The sequence below is a fragment of the Onychomys torridus genome, chromosome 10 (genome assembly GCF_903995425.1).
Source record: "Onychomys torridus chromosome 10, mOncTor1.1, whole genome shotgun sequence".
NCBI lineage: Eukaryota > Metazoa > Chordata > Mammalia > Rodentia > Cricetidae > Onychomys > Onychomys torridus.
This window is the reverse complement of record NC_050452.1, coordinates 87,199,526-87,220,076: the sequence shown is the minus strand read 5'-3', so window position 1 is coordinate 87,220,076 and position 20,551 is coordinate 87,199,526. Positions and strand designations below refer to the sequence as shown.

The window sequence follows — 20,551 nt, the reverse complement described above, 5'->3', positions numbered from 1 at the left end:
AAGAGCTAGACAATGGTGGGCCTGAGCTAATGGCCAAGCAGTTTAAATAATATGAATGTCTGTGTGTTTATTTTATAAGTGGTTTGTGGGACTGCAGGGGCTTGGTAGCACCTATAAAGAAGCTCTTCAACTACAAACAGTCCAGAGGCAAAATATAGTTAAAGCGAAACAGAATAATTTAAGTTAGAGAAGCTGGCTAGAAACAAGCCAAGCTAAGGCCAGGCATTCATAAGTAAGATAAGTCTCCATGTATTTTTTTTTCTTTTTTTCCCCTTTTTAAATTTTTTTCCCCATTTTTATTTATTTATTTATTTTTCTATTATCAGCTTGACACAGTATAAATTCTTATTCTAAAGTCAAATGTTTGATTGAGGCTTGCCCAGTAATTGAGTAAAACCAAAACTTATTATAAGCCACAGTCATCCTAGGGTCCCCCCTGCTATATAGCCTCCCTGGTTCTGTGGGTTGCAGTCTGATTGTTCTTTGCTTTATATCTAGGATCCACTTATGAGTGAGTACATATCATGTTTTTTCTTCTGTGTTTGGGTTACCTCAGTCTCCATGTACTTATTTGGGAGCTGGGAAATGGGACCCCAAAGAGTAAAAAACAAAAACAAAAACAAAAACAAAAAAACCCCACTACACCCACTACTTGATATGTCCAAATGGTACTTATGTTTTGAGACACAACTGAAACACCTTGTCCTTGGAAGTAGTATTTCTATTTTGATCTTAACTTTTAAATGTGGACTCTGTAGAGACCTAATAGGTAGGGTTAAATGAAGGTAATAATTATAAAGGGCTTATGTTCTACACACCAAACTCAAAGTTTTCCTTCAAAGCATTTTAAGGTGCTGAGTATGGCCACACATCCCCACATAAAGGCAGGAGGATCTTGAATTCAAGGCCAGTTTAGACTACACAGCCTGATCCCCAAGACCCTGCTCAGCATAACTGAAACAAATTAAATGAGAGAGAGAGAGAGAGAGAGAGAGAGAGAGAGAGAGAGAGAGAGAGAACAAAAGGATGGAGGCTATTCTAATCCATGTCTACCACCCTCTCCCATCAAAACTGTTCACAATGGTAGTGAATATTACTGACTGAGAATCTAGGCTCTTTCAAGTAGTAAAACATGAGTTGAACCCTTTGTTACACTTAAAAAACTGAAGTTAATGAAAGCAAAGGATCAAAACATGTAGGAATAGGCAGCTGCTGGAATAATAAAACACTAGAAGAAATGTATTCACTTATAATTACAATATAATGTATAGACTTATCCAAATACTCACCTAAGCATTATCCCAAGAATTTATTACTTTGCAAATAATCAAAATCCCAATTAGCATACTTATTTCACTTAGTATTATTTTACATTTCTATTTGTTGCTATTGCCATTGTAATGAATGTTTTTGTGGCCACATAAATTTTGCTGTGTTCCCATGCCAGAATATCCTGTGTTTTCACTGTTTAGTTAAAACTAATAAATAGCTTCCTGCTTCTAGTATTCATTATATGGCTGTTTCCAGTGGGCATATTTCCAAGAATGGATTTATTAAATGAAAACCTAACAAAATTGTAGTTTGCTTTATTATGTCAAACTGTTTTGTAAAATATGTTATTCTTAAAGGAATAACACTATTTTCCTTGCCAACTGACAAATGGGTATTGTTAATATATTATTAATGTAAATAGGAAAACAATACTTAAGTCTTATTTTAAGGTTTAGCAATGCTCATTCCTTTGGTTTTTTTTGCAACAATATTATTTTGCTATATTATTTGCTTCTGTAGTTTTCCTATATGCTTTTTTTAACCATAAATATTATTTGACTTCTCTAACATCTTTAAAAAATTAATGTTGTTTTCCCCTTAGAAACAACCACCAAACTTGAGTTTAAAACAAGCACATTGGATCAGAAATGACTACAAGTGAGGCTGTGTTGCCCTATGCCCCTGTCCTTCCTTTGTCCTTTGATCTATCTTCCAAAGTGTCCCCATGTTGTTTACAATCTTCTACTGCTTTCCTCTGTGTCTCATTCCATAAGTTTATCTTCATATGACTTAGGTAGTGTCCCCCAAACTGAAGTACTATTGCTGGATTATAAGATACCTTAACATGTAATATGGACAAACTCTTCAGGAAACTTTTCACATTTCTACTTTAATATCTATTAATAATCCACTTTGTATTTGCACTAAACTTCACTGGTTTTCTACTTATATGAGGAATATAGATAAATGTGTGTCATTTAAATACATTCAGAAAACTGCATTGTCAGGTAATTACGGGGACACCTTAGAGTACACTGGAGTAAACTTAAATGGCAGAGGTCAATCTATGGACATTTTGGGCCCCTTGACCCAATCAAGATAGGACATAAATATGAGATAAATGTCCATGTAACGTTATAGAGTATTACAGTATTAATGAGTAATGTGCTGTGGTGTGATGTCACAATGGAAGAGAAATAAAGCCATAAGACATTTTCAGTTCCATCATACTCCCATGGGCTTACAGTCTCTTGTTGATCAAAATGTCTTTATTAGGCATGGGCACCATTTTTAAAAACTGGGCTTTTCTCCTCATGGAAAAGAAGCTCAGGTTCTAGGCAGAACCCGAGAAGCTGTCAACTTGGGTCCCCTTGTCTTCTTTCTTTATGATCCTTAGCACCCAGTCCCCATGTTGTGTTCCCATTTGGTGACTTGAGTCATACCACATTGAGGCTAGCAGTGAGAAGGGCAGGTAGTAAGGTCATGAGAGCCGAGGAATGAGTTTTGCGAAGGCTGTGATCTTGTGTTTAGATGTGCTAAGTTTGCAGTGATGGGGAGCTGCAGAAGAGTCCCTTATACAGAATGGATGACCTTTCCAGAGAGATACAATGGTGAAGACCTTCTGCATGTGCTTTAATAGCCGACTTGAAGCTAATGATGTGAATGAAAATGCTCAGAAAGTTAGTGCAGAATTGATAGAGAAAGAAGCAAGCCTGGCACCCAGCCTTAGAGGAACATTAGTACTCCATGCTTGTGAAGAAACAATGAAAACTCCAAGGGACAGAAATGGAATACCCAGAAATTCAGAGTATCTAAGCAAAATAGAGGAATGTTGTGAAACAAATGTCAAGAGAAGGAAGTGTTTGGAAAATCAAGCTGGCTTGGGCCAAGGAAGCCTGAAGTGAAAAACACCCATTTTATTTATCAACCTTGAGCTAAATGATGATCCTCACAGGATCATTCCATAGAGGCCCGAAAGCTTCTATGGGTTGATGAGTGAGTGTGAAATGGGCAAAGACAAACCACAGCATAGATTGTGGTTGCTCCTGGGGAGGAATGATATGGGTTAGGTATTGCATTTGAGGCCTTGAGGGAATTGGTTTGGGTTTTTATTTTAAGTGGGAGAGAATGAGCCGATCTAAAAGCTGGGGTGAATAATTCATTGGACAGTAGGAATAGAGAGGGGAAGGGAGAGTTAAGAAGCAACTCCAGAGGCCCTGGAGATGGGTTTTGGAAACCTGGTGAGGCAAAGTCATTAAAGTGCCTGGTAGGGTGTGTAAGAAGGGCACAGTGAGGGAGAGTTTCGTCATAGACATGCTCTAAGGCTTTCAATGGCAGCTTGTTGGGTACATCTTACACCACATTGCTTTGTAAGGGACAGATGTTGACTCACTGTTGATCTGATTTTACATAAGTTTATACACAGACAGACACACACACACACACACACACACACACACACACACACACATTTAAATGAAATGCCTGGAAGGTAGACATTACTCACTGTCTGATCAGAACCTGGCTGTTATGATCATTCACTTTGATGACTTTTAGTTTTTCAGTGGGACAGAGGCTTGCATGGAATGGCCCACCTTTCTCTCTTGTTTATTAGCTTTGACATCTCAACAGTCTCAAACTGTCAGATCATTTCTTCCAGTTTTAATTCTCTCTGCTGTTACTCTCCAAAGACCTGACACCTCTTAGTTATCTGCCGATCTGGCTTTTTATCCCTGCCTAGCTTCCTGTGCCTTGGACATCTTGATAATAAATTCTCTCGGACCCTGATCTTGAACTTGTAAAGTCTTAGTAGATGTTACTCCCCAACCCAGAATTCTTTAACAGACAGCTTTCCCCTGTATTCCATGCAGTGGAATGTCAACAGAGAATACAATAGAGAGAATTCACCCTCTGGAGGTGTGATCTAAATGCCACCCTGTGATTTTCCACAAGTCACTGAGCCTTGGTGCCATGTGGATTGAAAAAGAGCCCTATGGTTTCTTGTGGCTATTAGTGCCAGATGCTCATTAGTTATGCTCGCACCGTTGACCTTATTCCCGTTATTCTCTTAAAGTGATTTTAACTTTTTCACCTACCCTGTGAATCTCTAAATTAACATATTTTAAGCGTGGCTTCTCTTAGCTAGTCCAATACAGCAGAAATTGTGTTAGAATCACTGCGGAACTCTCCTTGTCTCTCTCCACCGGTGGTTATAAGAATTCACACTTCCAGAATCCCAAGGATTTACAGAACACCACCTGCTTCGGAGGACAGAATGTGTGGGTTGTTTTAATTTGTACTCTAAAATGGAATTCTTATTGTTATGCGAATTGACAAAAATTAACGAATGCTTGAAATGTACCACGACCACTCGGGCATGCTTACACTCCTACATACATTCCTCAAGTACTTACCAAGACCATCACAGTTTCTATTTTGCAACAGAAGGAAACAGACACCTAGTGGTTTAAATGTTCGCCCAGGATTTTGAGCCACCAATGAGCCAGGAGGTGCAGCTCAGGGATTCTGAATTTACAAGCTCCCCAGAGCCTGTTGGCAGGCTGCAATCAGCTCTGTGCGTTACTAGCAGTTCGCTGGTGCTGCCTGAAAGTGAGGTCCTGAACAAGAGCGTAGTGCAGAGCTCATCACCGGGCAGCAGCGCGCCCTGGGGACCTGGAGGAAGAGCTAGCCCTTCACCCCTGGGCCAGCGAGAGCAAGGGAGCTGGCGACCCAGACAGAACCTGTTGCTCAGGCTGGCCTTGGCTTCTGCTTTCAACGCGGCTGGGACTCCTGACCATGAGCAGGTGAGGGTAATGGGAAACTGCCTGGGCTCTCAGCATGGGGGTCGGGGGGGAGACCCTTTCTCAGGGGCACCACTGGCCTCGGTGACACATGGTCGCTTGGATTCTGAGGTTTATACTCTTGACTTTTCCCCAGCGGCTTTGCTCCCTGGGCTCTCTGGGTATTGTCCCTGGAGCTTTGTTCTGGTCCCAGGCCGAAGTTTGCCCGGGGTCTTCTCAGCGGGGCTCCGCCCAGTGGGCGGCTGCGCTCTTTGGCTCGCACACAAGGGACCTGGCTGCGATGGCGGTGCTTTCTCACCCTCAAAGTCCCCCGACCCCTGTCCGGGTGAACACTGGTAAACTTAGTTGAATCTCCTTAGGAAGGTAAGTGGATCTTTAGCGAGAGTTTCCTACAGCGTTCGCTTGCTTTGTCCGCATGATTCTTAGAAATGGCATTTGTAGACCAGGCTTGGTCTTGCACATCAGGGTTTGCCAGGGAGACTAAAATGTGGCTAGGACAACACCCAGTTTTCAAGGTGCTGAAGACGGGGTTTCTTTTGTGTCAGACAAGCAAGCAGTGCTAGTGCAGCCCTGGGACATTGAGGTGCTGACATCTGAGAAGCAGAAAATGCTCTCCTGTAACTAGAACTACATACAAACCAAGGAACAAAAATGCATTTACTTCCCATTTCCCTTCAGCCAGGTTGGCGATAATTTTCAACATTTAAACAATATTAATCAATTAAATGTAATTAATTAATATAATGAAAGGATTTCTTTTTAATCAAAATATTCCAATTTCTTGGAACCAGGTATCTAAATTCTCTTTCCATCCCTTGTCTAATTCATAAGAGGAGAAAAGATGGACAAGCCAATGTGTTATAGTGAAGGATATATTTTTGTTGTCGGCTGGAATCCCAATTAAAAATAGGTCAGGTAAAATTAGTGACGTCGGAAGTCACCGCTGAATTTGCAACATTTCAATAGAATGTTCACAGATAGTATTGATCAACAGCAAGTATGGACAACAGGAAAACTGTGACAACAGCATTGCAGACTTCAAAGTTTCCTCTTAATACCCCTGGTTTAATTAAATATCAACATCGCTGCTCAGTCATTATCTTTAAAGGCACATGTTAACATTAAAAATTAGATATGGTTAATCTGAAACGTGTGTTAGTTATTGTTTAATAATGAGTTGCTGGACTCTCGTTATCTTCTGCTTCTTGTCATTTTTCTTCAATTCTATATCAGTTATTTAATCCTATATTTCTCCCATATCCCCCTCCTTATGTCAATAGGCAACTTTAGGAATATTGAAAGTTCCTATTACTTTTCCTTCATTTATTTTTCTCTAGGAGGTTTTTGTTTTTGTTTTTGTTTTTGTTTGTTTGGTTTTTTTTGCATGTTGCAAATGTACTGTGAAGAATTTACAAGTGTATATAATAAAAATCTCTTTATGATCCTTTTGGTTCATAGTTTTGTTTACCGCGATTCAGCTGTACTATCTTCCAGAGGTGCAAAACTGTAGACTATACAGGTACAAATTGACTATAAACCAGTAAATGGTTTGTGCCTGGAAGACTCTGCATTTGCCAGAGCTGTTATTGCACTTGGGTTCTGGGGTGTGCTGTGTGTGTGTGGGGAGGGGGGCAAACTTGCAGGTGTATCTGTATTGCAATTGGGATTTTCAGCTGTATTTCAGACAAGGTAAGAACTTTGTTCCTCAAAGCTAAGTAAACCAGCAAAGATACATTTTGTAGCACATCCCTCTAATAAAAGGTGGAACTGATTTTGGATGAACACTGTCATGCACGTTTGAAAACATCAAATAGGATTTCATATTCTTTACCCTTGTATACAGTATGTTAGTGATCTTGACAAATTATTCTCTGGAGAATTCTGTGCTTAGTATTAACTTGATGATAACAGCTGATTTCTTCTTTCTCCTCTGGTTGTATGAGTTGCAGTGTTTGCCACAGCAGACAGACTTCCAGACCCTTCATGTGCCTTCTACAGTCTCAAGATAGAGACAAGTTCTCACTTCAGTCAAACACACCGCCCCCCACACCCCACCCTGCTAGCTTTCTGCCCTAAGCAAATCATTTGCTGTCTCTAACGCTGTTTAAACATAAAAGGATGTTAGAATCACACCAGTACAACCCTTTCAGTCTTTAGAAATCCCTGGTTTCCCAAGGGAGAAAATCAGAGAATCCAGAATGAGAAGGCTACCTTGACCTTGCCTTGCCACTAAAGAGTAAATATCCTTAGCTGAGGTCCTGAAACTCATTAGTTTTTCTATAGAATGACCTGTTGGAAAGAGATGTAGTTTCTATATAGAATGGGGATCTATTTGGCTAGTTGGATGCAGCCTCTGGTAGAAGTAAGATGACTTAAGGTCTTTTCTCAAGAGCCAGTCTCTGAGAAGTCTGAAGAGATCTCAGGCTGTGGCAGAAGAGAAGTCTCTACATGTACAGATGACTCGTGACCAGGACAGTCACTAGCTAGTACAGCAAGCACTGGGACCCCAGAGAGGAGCAAGCCAGAGCCTCACTATGTTTTGAGTGTGTATCTGTTACCTTATTCAGAAGTTCCCTCCCTGCCTCCCACAAATGGAAAGCAAAAATAAAATTGATTTCACTGACACACAAGATTGAGAAAACATGTCTTAGTCAGGTTCTCATACCATGTTCAGCTTCTATTCCCTCTAAGCAAACCAGATAGGATCAATAACGTCCTTCGGGAATAACAACATAACCCACACCACACACACCAGCAAATGAAGGAAAAATAGTGCAAAGAGAAGTGCAAAGAGAAGTGCTCGTCAGCAGTCTGGGACGCGCATGCGCACGGTGGCGCGCGGTGGGTGGGGGGGTCCTTTGAGTAATGGTTGCCACTGAAAATTTTAATTTCTAGACATTACAAAGGCAATCTCTTACTATCTTCTCCGGCTACAGAAGGGGCCTCTTGTAGGCATCTGCTTTGTGTGTGGGCGGCTCCCCGGCATCTCTGGACTCAAGTGCTTACAATTTGAACTGATGCTCCTTTCTCTCATTCAATCTCCAGAGATTTTATTTCACCAAACACATCTTACAGTTGTTTGTCATCTCTCAAGGGTCAGAAAATACCAACATTTGCCCAAACTCCAATGAAGCAGTAATAGTCAACTATAGTGAATAACTCTGTGTATATGATTTCATTTCAGCTTTGTGATTTTGCAGATTGTATATAAACTCAATTTTCTTTTTTGACAAAGAAACTAAGGTTTCCAAGTAGATTTCCCAAACTTAACATGTTTCCTAGGTAAAGGGACCAGGATAATGAAGTCATGTATTCTTCCAGCCACATTTAAATTCTATGATGCAGAACTTAAAACATCTTATAGATTATAATCCAAGTACAGATTTCTGTATGTGTCTGGCAGGCTTTTCCAAGTGAAAACTATATGGAAGAAATTAAGTTGTCCTAATCAAACTCTTATTAAGAGAAGAAAGAACGCCAAAGCCCTTTGTGCCCCTTTGCAAACACTCACCCCAGTTCACACAAGGATGGAGTGGGCTGGAAGTTGGGGCTCCATATATACTTTCATGATTTTTCTACAATGAAAACTTATTGTTCCAGTTCACAATGTTGATTTGTAGCCATTCACAGAAGACTCCTAAATGCTGTCTGATGTTTATATTTTGTGGGAAGTTTTGGATGTGAATTGGTCAAGTTCAACAGGCTTTATGATATCCAGTTTAATCACAGTTTTGGTTGATTGTAGAAAGTCCTATGCCAGCTGAGTAAGCTCTAATAACTAGGTTAGCTATAATCAATTAGTTGGTTGATTGACTAGGCTGTAGCCAATGAGGTTGTTTTCTGTGTGCTCCTTACTTCTGTTTTCTTACAAATAGGGTCTGGTGTCTTGGTTGGAATTCTCTCACTGGCTCTTTTTCTAGGAGGAATTGTTTTGTTTTACTCAAATAAGCTTTACAAATTTAATTGGTTTAAGAAATTTCCCTTCTAATACTGGGCAAGGGGAATATTCATTTAGAGGAAAGCTAAAAATAAGATGAACATTTCTGTAATTTAGCCCCACAAGAAAGCCAGTAAGATTTAATAGTTTTCTGTATTAGAGAATTGACCCCCTAAGAACCAAAAACTCAATGAGGACAACTTTCAAATTAAGTGTTTGCTCATGACCTCATGATTCCTGTGTCTTGGGGAAACCAGAGCGACTCTTAAGAGATTATTTATACTTTCAGAGACTGCTCTCAATCACCTTGTTAAATGTGGACAAGTAAACAGATGCCCACAACACTCAGATTTCCTCTGAAATTTTCCACTTTCCCTTAAGGTAGAGATATTTTTAAATTGAATTTTGACCTTATTTAAAGTTTCTCTAACTTTTCATTTCTATCTTAGTTCTGTGAGTTAGTGTACATGGGTGTTGCTTGATTCTAATGGCTCCCTCAGTGGAGGGGATTAGAAGACACCAGGAGTCAGTTGAAGGCAAACAGGGAAGGTCTTATATACCCTCCTGCCAGCACTGAGTCTGTGTCCCAATCTGGTGGCATTGCTGCATGGTCCATCCCTCATTGGCTGGGCACGATCAGGAACTCTGACAGTGCCTGTTGCTAGGCCCTCAGGCAGACTTCAGATCGGCTCATAAGGAAGTATGTTATGTGCATGCCTTGGCAAGTGGTTTAAGCCAATTTCCTTGACCCTATGGTGTGGTGGCATATTGTGTACCCTAATAAACTTGCCTGAGGATCAGAGGAGAGAGCCATAGGATAGAAAGTGAATTAGGTACAACATTTTGGACTCACCAAAATAGGATAAGGGGTTGGGGATTTAGCTCAGTGGTAGAGTGCTTGCCTAGCAAGTGCAAGGCCCTGGGTTCGGTCCTCAGCTCCAGATTTAAAAAAAAAAAAAAAAAAAAAAAGGAAAAAAATAGGATAAATAATGGAGAATTTTCTCTGAATCTCTCAAATGTTAATTGACTGGACATTGTTAATATAATTCTTGACTGTATATGTTGTATATACTTATTGTACTTATTGTATATGATTTTTATTTTATTAGTTATAACCTTTTATTATTTTAGACAAAAAAGGAAAAGTGATGATATATTGTGCACCCTAATAAACTTGCATGAGGATCCGAGTACAGAGCCAGCCACTAGATTAGACATAGAGGCCAGACAGTGGTGGCACACACCCTTAGTTCTATCACTCGGGAGGCAGAGATCCACCTGGATCTCTGTGAGTTCAAGGCCACATTGGAAACAGCCAGGCATTCATGGCACACACCTTTAATCCCTGTACTGGGAAGCACACAAGCTTTTAATCCCAGGAAGTGATATGGTTGGGCGGAGAAAGGTATAAAAGGCGTGAGGAACCAGGAACTAAAGCAGTTCAGCTGAGATCCTTTCAGGTGAGGACTCAGAGGCTTTCAGTCTGAGGAAACATGATCAGCTGAGGAGTTGGTGAGGTGAGGTTGACTGCAGCTTTCTCTGCTTCTCTGATCTTTCAGCTTTCACCCCAGTATGTGGCTCTGCGTTCTTAATTAAAGACCATCTAAGATTTGAACAACATCTATGTCTAATGTAGTGGCTGGCTCTGTCCTCATGCAAGTTTATTAGGGTACACAATATATCACCGTATTATGGGCCTGTCCTACTACACATGGGTACTAAACTGATTTGAGCCCTGTCTGGGAACATAGCTTCTACTCCTTGCAAAGGAAGTATGTTGTGATATGTAATGGGCCACTCCCTCAGCATTCACCTGGGGTCTTACTGCTGTCAAAAAACAGGACATTTATCTGGAACCTGTCTGCCACAATCTACAGGGAGTGTTTGTCTCTAGACAGCTTCTTTCTTCCTTTTGTCATGGTTCTCCATCATGCCTCAGAGTCTAGACAATTTTCCTCAAGTGGAGAAGCTTCCTTAAATCTTTTCCAGCCGAGCGGTGGTGGCGCACGCCTGTAATCCCAGCACTTGGGAGGCAGAGGCAGGCGGATCTCTGTGAGTTCGAGGCCAGCCTGGTCTACAGAGCGAGATCCAGGAAAGGCACAAAGCTACACAGAGAAACCCTGTCTGGAAAAAAAAAAATGTTTCCAACCTACACTGTGGCTGGTGCTTCTTTGCATAGTACCAGCCCTGGGCTTGTCCCAAGTACTGAAGGAGCTCAGAGAAGCTGGGGTTCAACCAGGCACCCTGACCCTGTTTTCCTTGATAGTTTGATTATGGTTTTAGTAACCTCTTCCATTATAATGTCCTACAGAATCAGGGCTGGATCAAAGCTCCCACAGCTTTCAAAGACCTGCAAACTCAGGGCTCCATCCTTAGCTATAGCCACTCTTTTCTTTGTGGTGCCTTCATCCTGGGTCAACTAAGGCCATTCTTCTTAGAGCGTTTGTGCTTATTGTGTTCCTTCTAGCCTCCAGAGTCTCTCAGTGATGATTCTGGCATCTGTTTCATACTGCAGGTTATCACAGCATTATCTGACGTCAGTTAAAGATCATCGAAACTGCTTCCAAAGTGTGTTAACTCAGTTTTGCTTTCCTAAGGGAGCAAACCTGGTTCTCAACCTTCCTGATATGCGTCCTGTTAATACAGCTCCTCATGTGGTGACCCCGACCATAAAATTATTTTTGTTGCTACTTTGTAGCTGTAGTTTTGCTACTGTTGTAGCAAATGTAAATATGTGTGATTTTTATGTAAATAATGGAATATATGTGTTTTCTGATGGTCTTAGGAATCCCCATGAAAGGGTCTTTCGACCTCAGTGGGTCAAGACCCACAGGTTGAGAACTTGTGTTCTAAACTCTAAAGAGCTGGGTCATATGTTTTCATGTTCGCTGCTGCATGGTGTTTAGAGGTTGATGAAGAAAGACAACTCAGGAAGCAGCTGTCCTAAAGCATGGCGTTCCCCGCTCCATCACCCACTTCTGCGCTCCCACATCCAGGCCAGCTGCGAAAACGTCAGCCTTAGGCTGCTTGCATTCTTCCTTTCTGCTATTTCTTTTTTTTCCCTTTCTATCAATCCTACCCCAATTAAAAGTCCATTTAGCATTTATTCTTCCCATTGTGTGTAGGAAAAACGTTTGAAGAAGCTGTTTACCACTAACTGTGCCCTGTTAGCACATGCTCTGTAGTGTGGTAGCTGAGAAAAAGCTGCCAGAGCTCTAGGAAACTAAATAGAAATGGCTACGACAGGTGCTTTTAGTAGTGCCAAATTTGTCTACTCCGTTCTTTTCACTGGCATGCATTTTCATCTTTAATAATGCCATATAGTAAAGTATATGTGAATGTATAAATGCTTAAACTAAATTATTGCATGTTACTTTTAAAAGTAATTTAAAATTATATCGTGTGTATGTGTGTAAATGTGTGCCTGCCATAGCGTACATATGGAGGTCAAGTACTATTTGTGGGAGTTGGTTCTAACCTTCTACTGTGTGGGTACCTGGGATTGAACTCAGGTTGTCAAACTTGGCAGTGAATACCTTTAACCACTGACCTGTCTTGCCAGCCATCTTGTCTTTATTAGTTTTCTTTCTTAATTGACACCACTTACTTTTCCATCTCTTTCTGCTTCCATATCACAGACAGTGCTTATTCGCATGGGGGCTGTGTTATTTTATATCTTTTCCTGCTTCCAGAGCTACTCGTACAATATGACTACTCATGTGCATGTATCCATGCACTGAAACAATTGAAAGAAGACTCTTCTTTCCTTGCTCATCACCAGCTTCTAAAAGGCCTGCATGTCAACTGCTGTAGATGAAGTTCAGGTTTGTATAGCTGTATACTAGTCTATGATATGAATAATAATTACTACATTTATCCATTCTCTGCCTGATAACTACTTTGTTGTGAATGTTTTCGATTTGGTTTAGTTTTGTCACTGAACAAGGCTAATATATACATACATGAATTAAATAATTAGTTCAAGGCACAAAAATTTCCAAGTTTAGCATATGTGGTCATATTGTTTCTAAGGTAATACAAACAAATGTTTGCCAGAAGGTTGAAAGACTATTTCTATTCCTATAACAACCTGTGTTATGACTTGTTTACAGTTGTTATATTAATTTGAGTCACAGACCTCATGTCTTATTTAACAACTACAATCTTCATTTCTACTGTTACTCATCTCTAATGAATTTGTGTTCTTTGCACATTGCCTGTATTTATTCTGATAATGTAGCTATTTGTTTATTTGCTGTCTTTTCCATAACTTGCTATATACATTCAAAATATTTTCATGATCAATTTAGTTAGTTTTAGTATGATTGGAGATTTCAATATTAATGAGTTTCATACTTTCATTAATGAAAGTCTCTTCACATTCTAGAATGGTTAACCCAAGTGTGTGCATATGTGTATATTTATGCATATACATTCACATATGTGTTCACTCTTTTAGTTACTTAGATATATCTTTATCTAGAAGCATTATGAGATTATTAGCTTCAGTTCTGTTTTATAATTAAAAAAATTTACTGATAAGTTTTAAATGTATTCAAATATTATTAGACTCTTTTGTTTTAAAAATAACATTTATAATCCTAACACAGCACACATTTTTATGAAATTTTTATATTTTCTTCAACTTTGTTGTACTTGTTTTCATTGTTTTAAATAATTTTATTATTTTCTTTTTGATATTTCATTGGTCAAAGGTTGATTGAGAAGAGGTTTGCTAATTTCTAAGTGATTAGGATATGCAATTTCATATTTTTATTATTTAGTTCTTTGATTATCAAATGATCAATATACAAAAATAGAGATGTACCCAGCCATTTATTGTATGTATTCATTGATAATATTTTGAGATGATGTCTTGCCTTGTAGCCCAGGATGGCTGTGGCTTTAATAAGCACTCTACATTATATCTATTAAATACATTTTTTCTAAAAGTCAGAAATTGAAAATTGAAAAATGAAGTTAAATAATAGATGTAGAGAAAAGTTTTATAAACATGTAAAAAAGAATTAAACTAAAGAGCTTATAAAATTAGTAAAAACAAACAAACAAACAAACAAACAAAAACAAAACATGGTGGTCTACAATAGCTGACTAGAATCTACTTTGATTGTTCCCATAACATTGGATATATCTGAGACCAGAAATACAGATTATAGCTAATGACAGGAATGAAATAGTTCAATAAATACTTCTCATGCCTGAGTACAAAATGACATGTATGTCACCGCTAGCAAATAAAAAGTGCTGAATTTAGAAGCTTCCATAAACAATATGTTGGGTCTTATTAGTAAGGTTTAAAGTTGTTGCCCATAGACTACCACCATGTTCTTATAAGAGCCTCAAACTTTTCAGTTTGGTCTATACCTCCATTCCAGCCTTCCTTTCAGCACACTGTAGTCTATCTCCAGGCTGTAGCCACCGTGGACCTCTCTCATGCTCCTTCCTCCAAGCCTAGTTTGCTGCGTGAAGATGCTTAACATCCTCACTAACCTCCCCTGCCCATCTGTTCATACTCTGCCTCCACCCAACTTGTCCGTCCACTTCACTTTTCTCAAGAGCCCTGCAAGTCTGCCTTAGAACTTTTACATATACTTTGTCCCCCTCTGTGCAGTTTCATCAATCAAGGAGCTTGTCATCCTTATGAATAGATACTTGGATGGTTGCCTTTTGTGCATGATTGTTGACCTGAGGCAAGTCAGTGAGCTTAATGTTGCTTAAAGTGCACTGAAATAAAAAAAAGCTGAATGAGTGAGTGAATAAATAAATAAAGCTCAAAGATGCATGTATACTATATGAATAATAGTTTGTTTTATAATTAATAGTTTCCATTAGCCCAACTTTGGGACAACCCAGATAAATACATTTAGTTAGGATACATACAGGTATAGAGACATCAAAATGCCAGCTTTATTACTAATAAAACTGCCATCTGACACTGTGACTGGAAGCTATGGGCAGGAGGATTTGCAGTTATGCTACTTCTGTGACAGACAGAATTTCCTGCATGATCTCATAATTACAGGGAGACACCTTTTGTAAGCAATTAGATTAGAAAGAAAATGCACTTTATAAGCAGAAAGATATAAAAGGGAACAATGCAAAGGTCTTAATGTTCAAGTTCAGTTTTTTCCCTTATACTTCCTGACACAAAAAAAGAGAATGGAGAGCCAGGGCCAGTAGCTTTCTTACTATGGGTACAGTAGAGTTGGGGAATTTTTTCTCTCTAGAGGTAATAAGTTGGATTTTAATTTTCATTTGTATAGTCCACATTTTCCAATAATTTTGCCCTGGTTTTTAAAAAAAAGTTTGCCAAAACATGTTGTAGCACATTTTTTCTTGACTATTTCTGTTGTCACAAGTATCAATTCAGCCAATTTATAATAGATCCATATCAAGTTCAGATTTCACATGAAGGAAACAAATATCTAATAGATTTGAAAATAAGCAAGTTGCTTAAAGCATGCAAAAAAAAATCACACTAACTACTTACAGCTACCTAGGAACAACCTCTTAAATGAGAAAGTTGTGGCTTAAATGAGGTGAATGGTGTCAAAAGCTATGAGTACCAAGTGATGTCTTGAGAATATGACCAGAATGTGAGAAAATTAACCTCCTTCTTCATGGCTTTTTTTTTTTAAACAAGATTTTCCTGTTAATAGTCAAGTGAAAACCTACCTTTTCAACCTAATACTCAATAGTTTCTATGCTCTACTGCACACCCTAATTGCATTATTTTGTACATACACAAGTAGAATGAATAAAATTTTACAAAACAGAAGTGTTTGAACTCTGAGAATGTCCTCTTAAAAGTGTTATTTGGATACAGGACCCAAAGTACATTTGTCAAATGAAATAGTTTGCACTCAATTTCAAGGCTGAGTTGGAGTTTTAATTTAGCATCCCCATAAAAATATTTCAATTCATTTAGTGTGAATGGAATTTTCTGTCTTGCCAAGATTATAGTGCAATATGATTTTTTGAGGGTAGTTATTCTGTTAAAAGTTCATAAAAGGGGCCTGTGGAGATGGCTCACTTGGTAAAGTGCTTGTAATAGAGACAAAGGGTCATGAGTTTGATCTCTGCACCAATGTAAAGCTGCAAGGCATAGCAACATGGCCTAGAATCCCAGCACTGGGAGTGGAAACAGGCAGATCCTGGGGTGTTGCTGGACAGTTAGTTTACTGATCAGAGAACTCTAATTACAGTGAGAGAACCTGGGTCAAAATACAAGGTGGAGGGTGACTGGGGAGATGCCCAGAGTCAAGCTCTGGCTGTCACATGCAAGTGAGCATGCACACTAGCACATGCAAGTTAATACAGACTCATTCTACTACTACAAGCAAAAGTTCATGAAAAGGCCCAAGGGATAACTTTTGAACTTGAAAACAGAGTGTTATGATCTTACATAATGTATCGGTTCCTCCATCTCTATTCTTCCATGCTTTCAGTTAACTGAAGTCAGTCATGCTCTCAGTTAACCAAAGTCAGCCATGCTCTCAGTTAACCAAAGTCAGCCATGTTCTCAGTTAACTGGAGTCAGTCAAGTTGTAGAGGCATTCGATAGAAAAAAGAAGAAACAAGTTTTTAATAAATTTTATATGTTTTGTATAATTGTTTTATTTTATTATTGTCGCTTATCCCATACTTTTTTTGATATATAAATTGAGCACTATCACAGGTTTTGTATAGGAAATAAAAGATTATCAAGTCATTCCTTAGTATCTACAGGAGACTGCTTCTTAGACACTTGACAAATACTAAAGTCTATAGATGCTCAAACCTCTTCTATAAAATGGTGTATTACATGCAGTAATATCTTCCTATGCACTTTACATGATCTGTAGGTTACTTATATTAATACAATGTGAGTAATTTGAAAACAACGGTTACACCATAGTGTCTAGGGAATAATGACAACAATAACAGTCCTTACATGTCTAGTGCAGGCAAAATTTTTTTCAAATATTTTATTTAGATTCATGATTGGTTAACCCTGTAGGTAAGAAATTGGCAGATATGAATTGCCAATCATTCATGAATATGAGCAATTGTATCACAGATACACTTTAAAAAGTGGGTGGATGTTTTGTATGGAAATTATACCTAACTAGAACTTTTAAAAAGCAATTGACTGTAATTGAATAGTATATACAGTAGTATAAGCTGTAAGTCCAAACTAGAAACGTTCTTCCATTTGGTAGATTGTCAATTTATCAGTGTAGAAAAAAAGGTCACTATTGTGTGACTAATAACATAGTTGAGCAGTATCAGTGAAGACTGATTGAAGTGTTTTGCTTCTGGATAACAAACCCAGAGGCTTAAAAAAACAAACTGAAATTTATTTTCTTGTAGTCTGGAGTTCAGAAATCTTGCTGGATGATATAGACATGGCCAAAGTGCCTCCAGAAACCACATGTGAGAGCCCCTCTAATCCCATCCCGTGTTTGTGAGTCTGTCCAATCTGCATCCTTGATGGCAGAACTCCAGCCTCTGCCTAGGTCTTCACACAGCCTTTCCCTTGTGCCTATGTCTGAATTCCATTGACCTTCCCCTTGAGCTTCCCCGTCCTTGTATTTAGGGCTTACCCTAAAAGGGAGAGGACCTTACTTTTGGATCCTCATTCTTGTTTTCAATGAACCTCTTATTAAATAAGGTCATATTCCTACCTCCAACGTGGTAAAACAACTCTTTCCTTGAGTTAATTTAATCTACTACAATGAAAAGCAGGTATATTATCTCAGAGTGTATGTTAAAAGATTCACATTAAATGCAAAGGGAAAAGTAGAAACTTCACAGAAATGTGGGAAAGCATGGCCACTGTCATTTTGTTATACTTTCTAGAAATTCCAATGTCTTTATGTTATGGGGAGGATATACTCAAGCATTTAGGGACACAGGGATCTCACATCAATAACTATTACCTTTGGAAACTACTACTACTACAAGTATGTAGACAGAAGATAGACTAAATTTGGTGAAGTATTGGTATTTGGAAAATACTATGAGATTGTATTAGAATGGTGTATGACAAATTTTGTGTGTTATTGCTCTATAATTTCTGTACGTTGAAATCACTGCAAGATAGTAAAGGGCTGGATGGATGGTTCAGTGGTTAAGAGTGCTTGATGCTCTTCCCAGGAACCAAATTTAGTTCTCAGCATGCCCATGCACTCCGTACATGCACACACACAACTGCTGGGAACTTCAGTTTCAGGAGATTTGATGCCCTCTTCTGATGTCTGCAGACCCCTGAACACATATGACACACACACAATAAACAATAAACAAAAGCAAAAATAGATCTAAGCAATCAAATGTGAAAAACAAAACACCTTCTTAGCTTAGGGGAATCGGAGCTTAGGAAGCTTCTGTGACTGTGACACTGGGTGATTTATGCCTTTACCTGTGTACAGTGGCCTCTGGCTGCAGATATAGCAATCTGACAGTTTCTAAAGTAGCAGTGGTTAGAAAATCTTATAATTGTACTTATTTGTCAGTGGATAAGCTTAGGGAAAAACTTAATCCTAACATTTGGATTGTTTATTGTTTTACTCATGTTATTTGAGTTCTCTATGTAAGGTTCCCTCTACTATGCAAAGTAAACTTGATTACTTCAGAGTTCAAGGACCAAATCAATAGAAGAACATGTCTGTTGATGGCTTATAGCGTGGGCCACTGAGACCTAAATCTCAGTTACTGAAGATGGCTAACTAGACAGGTGGATCATCTTATTTCATTTAATGTTATGTCTGAAGACACCTTATAACCTGGTCCTATAGTGATGGAGTTATGTGATTGTAACATATAGAGAAAGATGATGCTGTGCTACCAACTGACAAAAAGGCCTGTCTTAGTGGTGTATGTGTGTCCATGTTTTTGTCCTCATTATGAATGACAGTTATTAGAAGGATTTGGAACTCTGAGGTAATTTAGGTTCCTCATAGGCATAATTTGGGTAGGATGATGAAATTCCCAGGTAAAGGTTGGGGAACTTCTGTAGGAAGGAGTGTAAGACTAAAAGAACAAGGTTTTGGTAGTATGTGGTATTGCTGTTTGCCTGTGTTGCAAGCCACTAAAGTCTTGGGGCAACCGTTTTCTCCATTCTAGCCCCTGCACTCTGTATACAAACAGGTAAAAATACAGGGAAATTTAAACATCTGCTGTCACAAGTTTAGTTCATTTGCTTAAAACTTTTAAAAATCACATTTCTTCTTCCTATAACTTTATGCTTTCCAAGGGACGATGAGAACGTTGCACAGTAATATGTATTGACTCATGTTTATAGGCCAGAAGAGATCTCTCTATCACTGACAGGATTAAAGGTCAACCTGATGTAGAAATGCTATCATTGAAAAAATTTTTCAACTAAAATTAGGTTTTCTGCAAAGACAGTCTTCTATTCTTATAAATAATGAATAAAACATGGCTTGTGATCACTCACTTGGAAGTAGAATAGAATGCACTTCTAATTTTAAGAAAGGAACCAAGGTGTTCATCTTAATGTCACAACTGCTTAGAGTGTTTCCTTATATCATGAGCTAGCCATGATAGGAAATTACAAAATTAATTTCAAAAATTTGAATGAGGTAATAGTTCTTAGTCTGAATTACCCTTCCTCCTCTGTTTGTATAATACACAAAACAGAAAAAACAGGGAAGAATATCCAGAGGCCATGAGATGACAAGCTATTGGATGGTTCCACAAATTATCACCAAGTTACGTGTTTCATGCTTTTTCTTCAGGCTGGATCTTATGAACTGGGCGTATTCTAAAGATCTTTTTCATGCTTTGTCGATAAAGCACATTTAGTTAGAGGAAAGAAATAGTGTAATTAATATAAAATATGCCTAGCAGGGGACAGCACTGAATATGGACTGTAACCACTAACAAGTGACTTTAGCAAGACAGTCAGTGTAGAGACAAGAGACAAATTACATCAAAGATTGAGTGGAGATTGAGGAACTAAAGCCATTCATCATTAGGCTGAGGAGTGAGCACAGAAGAGGAGGCTAGCTTGAGGGTGACAGGTCATTTGGGAATCAATTCAACATAGTGCAGACAAGCCATAAGAAGGTGAGGGTCCATGCATTAGTCACCCTTCAAGGTTTGCCTGCCGTCTCTCACTTTGTGCTGCACATTTAGTGCATCTGTGATATGACATTAGAAGATAATATCTATTTTGAATCAGTCTATGTAATTACAGTGCATAATATCATATCATAATGTTTAGTGTTGACACCCATAATGATTGCAAAGAATGGTAAAAGATTATTTTTTATTTGCAAAATAAATGATTCAAATATACATTTGCCATCTGTTACTCAAAATTAGATAATATACTCCCCTTTGATAACAACTCAGGTATGTTAAATTATCTGTTGTGGCCAATAAAGTAGCTCATGCCTGTTATCCCAAAATTCAGGAAGTGAAGACAGGAGTATTACCATGAATTTGAGACCAACATGGACCACATAACAGGACTGTGTCTCAAAAAATACTTTTGTGTATATTCTACCTTTCC

At 38.6% G+C, this 20,551-nt stretch overlaps 1 protein-coding gene across 1 annotated transcript in view; it reads left to right on the top strand.

The window, feature by feature from the left end:
- Positions 1–5,029: 5,029 nt before the first annotated feature.
- Npffr2 (neuropeptide FF receptor 2) overlaps positions 5,030–20,551 on the top strand; it is a 62,487-nt gene continuing 46,965 nt past the window's right edge. Inside the window, exon 1 of the mRNA XM_036200217.1 lies at positions 5,030–5,075. Coding sequence (XP_036056110.1) covers positions 5,068–5,075 — 8 coding nt within the window. The 5' untranslated portion in view covers positions 5,030–5,067. The remainder of the gene's footprint in view (positions 5,076–20,551) is intronic.